General features: G+C 47.5%; 1 protein-coding gene across 2 annotated transcripts; it reads left to right on the top strand.

The window, feature by feature from the left end:
• The first annotated feature begins 453 nt into the window (after positions 1-453).
• On the top strand, positions 454-4,914 carry LOC129387173 (uncharacterized). 2 transcript variants are annotated; one of them, XM_055075910.2, is made up of 5 exons: positions 454-1,561; positions 2,052-2,160; positions 2,373-2,490; positions 2,854-3,188; positions 3,630-4,914. In XM_055075910.2, coding segments are annotated over exons 1-5 (780 nt in total). In that variant the 5' UTR covers positions 454-1,559; the 3' UTR covers positions 3,846-4,914. The 2 variants fall into 2 exon arrangements, with proteins under 2 accessions (XP_054931885.1, XP_054931884.1); XM_055075909.2 differs by having other exon boundaries at positions 3,597-4,914.
• Positions 4,915-6,947: the final 2,033 nt, after the last annotated feature.

Genomic DNA, 6,947 nt, shown 5'->3' with positions numbered 1-6,947 from the left:
AAACTATAGTATAGTCATTTTGTGTAGAATTTTTTTCACTGATACGTAGGGTGGCATTATTCAACTTACAATGTTCCTACACCGGCTGGTAGTGGACTTTTTTTTTCTAAGCGTACAAAAGCGTTTTTTCTGCAGTACAAAAAGATTTCAGCGAAAGGTTTTCTTCGCGGCACCCACATACTCCCCATGTTTACATATAACGACATTTGTCCGCAATATAGACTTGTAAGGTTTGCAAGACATGACATAAAATATCACGTCTTGTTCTGGGTATCGTGTACATATAGCGTAGCTGCACGGCTAAAAGAAGGACATGTTTTGGGGGGTAAGAAAAAAAAAAAAGAGGCACCGGTGGCGATTTCTTGCCGCAACCTCCGCTACTGTTACGGCAACGTCGGTATTTTTTGGTGGGCTGTAATTTATGCGTGAATTGCCAGAGATACCATCAGGTCTACGACCGAATGAGTTATGTCAGCAACCACAGAGCGTCAAGCTTCTGGCCACTTTAAGCTGGTTTGAAGAATGACGCAGCGGAGTTAGCAGCGCCTCCTAAGTGCACATCCCACCAATTGGAGCTATGCTCCGGGCAGGGGAGACACTTGTACCCGTTTGTGCGGTGGGTCTCCGCCGGCGGTGGGATTCGAACCCGCCACCTCCCGAAGCCGAGGCCGGCGCCCTAACCAGTGCGCCACGACTTCGGTGACATTTCGAAGGTTAACATCGTGTTTTGTGCGCGGGAACGCTTTCTCCCTCTTACCTACTCTGGAATCCTTTTGTTCCCTTCTGTTCGCCTGAGGCAAATCTGGGGTGCGATTTTGTAGAAATGACTTTTTTCATGCCAATGCCTTTTCGCGTGACGTCACCGATTTCGGAAATTGTGTATACGTAGGCACGACGTTTTCTTGGATCGTCCAATCAGAAGCTCCCTTCATTGGCCGGATGTTTCTTTCGTATTCTCTTCTCTTCTTCCGGGACTGTATAGCAAATTTGTTTTGTAAAACGGCACTTAATAAAAGCGGACTTCCATGCTGCGTAAAGCAAATTCATTTTGTTACATTACAACGCAAAAGCTGCCGCAGTCCAAAGAAATGCAAACGCAAGTGCTCTATTTTTGAAGCCGTAGCCACATAGTAGTCGGATGTGCATCCAATCCATGCCGTTGAGCGCACGCAAGATGGCAGCCTTTGTTTACCTGTGAACAGCTGACAGCCCCTAGCGTGTCTGTCTGAACAGCTGACAGCCCCTTGCGTACCCGTAATTGCGGCCCCGCCCCCGTCAGATGCTGATTGAGGTGAGTAACTATTGCTCGTGTAGTGCTTGCATTGTCGTGTGGTTTTCGCTGCATGTCTGACGTGTGATAATTTCTTCTTTAGGGAGGGCCAAGAAGAATTATCCGTAGCCCCCGAGGTGAAACTTTGCAACATAGTGGATCGAGAACTGTCAAGGCATTTTCCATAGGGCACCGCCATGACATAACGATAGCTTCGTCAAAGTTATCGCTGCATCGGTAATACTTCCTGCACTGATACGCTCCGAGAAAGAAGCGGCTACAGCATTAAATGTGAGCAGTGACTTCACCTTTTTTTACATTAGTGGTGTAAAAAGGCAGAAATAAGTCGTAGTGAGCACTTTATGCAGGCGCTTAGCTTAGACAGAATGTTTGCCTCTAAATTTCTTACTGTGCTGCGGGCCGGCTGAAATTCCCAAGTTGACAAAGAGAAAATGGCAGCAAAAGGGCCGCGGGTGTCGAAAGAGCAGGCGGCTATTCTCGTGCAGTTCATCGAGCAGCACCCATACCTGGCGAGAGCTTCTACAGAGTTCTCGCCACGTATGACTGCTGCTCGAAAAAGCGAACTGTGGGAGGACGTGGCAGCGGTCCTTAACGCGCAGAGGCCAGCCGTAAAGACCACCAGCCATTGGCGCAACCATTGGGCCAAGATGGCCCATAAAGCGAAAAAATAAGCGGCCAGGGCAGCGAGCGAGAAGAGGTGAGCTTCTAATGATGCTGACAGTAACATCGTTTCACGTTGTCGTTGCTGCCGTGTTTGCAGGGCTACTGGAGGTGGCAAAGTGGGTGGCGTCGACGTCCGCGTCCTCGACGTCCTTATGAGGACAGGAGGGGACCTTGTTTCCCCCCCTGAGTACTTCGCCGACAGCGAGGTGCGTACATTGGATTTAAAAAAGTGTTGTTTGTGTGACCTGCTGTGACCTCACAAATTTTCAGCATTACATTGTAACACAATATTGCAAAATTTTTAAGCCCTTTTTTTGTGCAAGTGACAATATAGGTTATGTACTCTGAGCAGCAACTTGTGTACATGATGCGCATTGCACACACTGCTCGCAATGTCTGAACACTACTCTGATTGCAGGACGACGCAAGTTCAGAGGAAGCTGCAGGGCCCAGCGGTTCCCGCAGACATCCACCAGCGACAACTGCTTTCGTGGTGTCGGGCCCTGCAGCTGTTGCTGGGCCAAGTGGCCTTACACGTAAGGCAGTGACCTAGCTTTTGTAGTAGCATTGTTGTTTGCAGTTGCTGTATGATCTTGCTATGAAGTAAAGTACGTCACTGTGCTGTTATTACCTTTGTGTCCAACATCCAGCTCTTATTCATGGAGGAGAAATGCAAGACTACAAATGACATGATGTTGTAATAGAGATTCCTTGTGCTTCTTATGGGTTACTGCTACCAGCAACTTTCTGTGGCATCTTTTGCTCTAACTACCTGTTTTGTGTATCATTATTGTAGCTATGCAGCTATAATGACATTTCAAAGTGACTGGTTAGGACAATCAATCTGTGTAGGTCGGATAACAGTGAATGAGCAGTCTTTGCTTTTGCCTTGCATGAAGAGCCACCGGCTACCCCCCAGGTGCTGCGGCCTACCCCCCAGGTGCCTCGGCCTACCACCCAGGTGCCTAAGCCAACCCCGCAGGTGCCGCAGCCAACCCCGCAGGTGCCGCAGCCAACCCAACAGGTGTCGCAGCCAACCCCGCAGGTGCCGCAGCCTACCCCCCAGCCTACCCCTCGAGAGCCACGGGCACCCCGTAGACAGCCCAGGCAGCAGGAACTCGATGGTGCTGTGGTGACGGCTACTGCCGCATACGTTCGCCAGAGCCAGTTGGAGGAAGCCAGAGTTCAAGAGGACACCCGCTTCCGCCAACAACTGCTGGAGCAAAACCGGCAGGTATGTGTAAGGCCACAGATGTATATTTTTCTGAGTATGAAATTGATGAGCATATGACCTCTCTAAAAATTATATTAATCAGTGAACAAGCATAACGTATACGTGTAGTCCTGTGGTGAATCTTGTACACATTCGCGTGTTATAACATGTGTTGCTAAATGTAGTCTGTAATCTACGCAATTATGTGGCAAAAAGAAAAAAGTGGCGTTGAGTTCAAGGAAGCAGGTATAGCAATGTAACACATCTTAATGGAATGCGACGGCACAAGTTTGATGGGCCAGAAAGATATTTCCAGTGTTTGAATATACAATGACAAGACAATAGCCTGCAAATGCGGATGAATGCAACACACGAAGGCCTTGTTACTGAGCTTCTGTAATTAAACTAATTACACATCTTTGCTAACAGCACCACGAGGCCCACATGCAGAGCCTGCGGCAGCACCACGAGGCCCACATGGAGAGCCTGCGGCACCTCGGGGAGGAGGTGGCGGGAATGCGGGAAGTGCAGTCGCAGCGCCTCGAAGTGCAGCGGCAGCGCCTCGAAGTGGCGCGTCGGTCGCACGAGACCAACGAACGCCTGCTTGAGCTGCTGCTGGCTGCACTGGGGCATGGTGGCAGCCAAGCCCCTCCCCCCTCTCAGGCCCCACATAATTAAAGGATGCAAAGGTAGCATAGACAAGGAATTGGTAACTTATCTTAAAATTTACTGATGTATTAATGATATGAAGGGCAAATATTGCTTGTTTGCAAATAAATAATTGCTGAAGTCACCCTTTAATGCAACCATAAGTAGCATAGCCATTGCAGCATGAATTTTTTCTTCAAGGTTTACTTCAGCCATAAGAGCGTGCACACCATCAGGCTCACCTGCAAAAGTGCCTGTAGGCCTGGTGTGTGCGGGCATTCCGACTGTGGCACTGCAATCTTGAGGTGCCTAGTTATTGTCATGTCAATTTAAGCACGACGCCACACTGCAGGTGTTCTACAATTTAATCCTTGTCATCGAATGGTGAAAGTCTCAGGCCTTACTATAATGTCGAAAGCAACCTGTCAATATACACAGCAAAAAAGAAAAAAAAAGTTATGAAAATTCCTTGCCTATGCTCCTTCTTTTCATTTGTAATGTTTATTTTTTGTTTGTTGCATATTTGTTTGTGTCACTACCTACTGAGCTGGAATGTCTTTTCTTGCACATCTGTCTTATTATCAAACATTTTGTTGTCATTCAGTAATCTTTCAGGTTGTGATACATTGTATTTTAGCCCTTGTGGTGCAATTTGTGTGTAATATTTATGCAGTTTGTCTTACTGAATATCAAAGTATGGTGCTATGGCTCTTTCAGTTTCAGAGCGCCACAACAGCATGTTCCTTTCACATGTAGTGATGTACCTATACATTTCGCTGTGATAAATATTCGGTTGGCGTGTGATTTAAGCACCTGCTCATTTCTGTTTCTGGTGCAGTTTAAGCCAGTTATTATTACTGTGTACTTGTGCAGTGTACAACAGTTTTCTTAAACGATGCATGCCGTTACCTGTGATATATTATGATGCAAGAACAATGTGATCCAATATTTATTCCAACGTGTCTGTGATATGTTGCATAATGTCTCTACTACTGAGTACTCATGATTCTCACACTTCTTCAATGTAGAGACTGTCGCATGTGATGTGTATATAAACAAGTGTATGTTGAAGGCTGAAATACAGAAAGGTGCAGTTTTCCTCTAGTGCTTTTATTTACACATCGCAACCACATTTCTAGTGCTAGCTTGCACTGTACAAATATTACTGTATAATATTGCTGAGTTCTGCTATATACAAGTGAGGTCACTTTGATGAAATCTATCAACTGCTCGTGCGTGGACACACTTCGCGGGAGCCACAGCGTTTGACATGTCGGATGACCAGTTGGACGGCATTTTCGTCACTCGAAAGGAACTTTGCCGTTGTTGCGAGACAAAATGGTGGAGGACCTAGAAGCTGCGCGTGCAACAGCACGTTCCATGGAGCGGAAGGTGTGACGTGCACTGTACATCTTGGCTTCTGTGAGCTTCTCTGTGCTAGTAGAAAGTGAGGAGACAGGCGCTTATGTCCATCAATGCGTAAGGGGATACGAGTAAGAATCAGGCTACATGCATCTAGATGACGACAGCAGCAACAAGCAAATTGTGGCAGACACTTTGAATATGCACTTATCTTTAGCTTGCTTTCAATCTCGTATGTCACCACTAATGATACTGTTTTACTTACTATAAATGCAGGCTTCACATAACCCTTCACTACACAACTTTTATGTACCCACCGTGGTTGCTCAGTGGCTATGGTGTTAGGCTGCTGAGCACGAGGGATCGAATCCCGGCCACGGCGGCCGCATTTCGATGGGGGCAAATTGCGAAAACACCAGTGTACTTAGATTTAGGTGCACGTCAAAGAACCCCAGGTGGTCGAAATTTCCGGAGCCCTCCACTACGGCGTGCCTCATAATCAGAAAGTGGTTTTGGCACGTAAAACCCCATAATTTAATTTTTTTAACAACTTTTACATTTCTCAACAAGTCATGAATGCTTTGCATTACGCAGACATCAACTACAACTTAGCACGGGAAATGTATCTGCAATTTCACAGCATGAAATGCACAATGCAATTACTTAAAACTGTGTGCATGCACCTAGCAATGCTGACGCTGCTGTTGACGTCGCAGCTGCCGCCGCACACTCCTCAGATAACGCATGTGCTGCGCACGGGTTGTGCCAAACATGCCAATGACATTGTCGCGAACAGCCCGCCCTCTCAAGTAGTGCATTCTAGAGCCCGTGTTTCGGGGCAGACTGTGTGGCATGGGGTCGCCGTTATTGTCAAGCTCACTACTACTGCCGTTGCTGCTGTCGTCATCGCCTGATTCGTCGCCTTCAGAAAGGCGAAGGTTGTGCAACACAGCACATGCCGCGACAATGTTGGCTGCACGTTCCGGCTCGTAGAGGAGGGTGCGATATCGCTGAAGACAGCGGAAACGGCTCTTTAAGAGCCCAATGCACCTCTCCACTACGGAACGCATGGCGGCATGTGCTGTGTTGTACTACCCCTCGGCTGCGTGCACTGGAGGATGGCCAGGAACCGGGGTCAGGAGCCACGGCTCCAAGGGGTAGCCACTGTCACCTGCACAAAGATAGAAATAGTACATTGAGTACTCCGCTGACGAGAGGCAAGTTGTCAACTGAGGAAAGCTACAGCATCATTCAACAAAGGTAGACTTCAGGGTTGCAAGTCCCAAGTAAAAGCATGAGTTGAGCATGTCCATACCCGACACAATCTCTTAACCAATTTACAAGTGCACTACTCGGTGCCTGCCACAAACAAGAAATCAACACTCGTTGGTGATATCAATGACAGTAGTAGCAGTAATGTGTGTTCATTTCTTCTGCTTCTGGCAGTCACTGGGTGCAGTAAGCACTAATACGTGTTGCTTTCGTCAGCTCCTCGCAGACACATAATGTGCTTGTAACTTAACACTTATAACATTGCCAATGGTGGCAGTCAATGTCTTAATTTTCTTTTTTTACTCCGGACTTACTCATTTTCTTGTGGTTTGGTTAAAAGTTTGGGTTGGAGCGGACACGGCGTTCTGCGCTGCTGAAGCGTGACTGCGCCAAAAAAAAAAAATGTTTTTTTCTCACCGACGAGGTATTCCCCGGCATTCACGATGCGCCCCGCTTGGAACCGCCGGCGCAACCATGTCGTCCGCCAGACGAAAGCGG

The sequence above is a fragment of the Dermacentor andersoni genome, chromosome 2 (genome assembly GCF_023375885.2).
Source record: "Dermacentor andersoni chromosome 2, qqDerAnde1_hic_scaffold, whole genome shotgun sequence".
Taxonomy (NCBI): domain Eukaryota; kingdom Metazoa; phylum Arthropoda; class Arachnida; order Ixodida; family Ixodidae; genus Dermacentor; species Dermacentor andersoni.
Note: the sequence above shows the minus strand (reverse complement) of the source record. Positions and strands in the feature narration are given on the sequence as shown.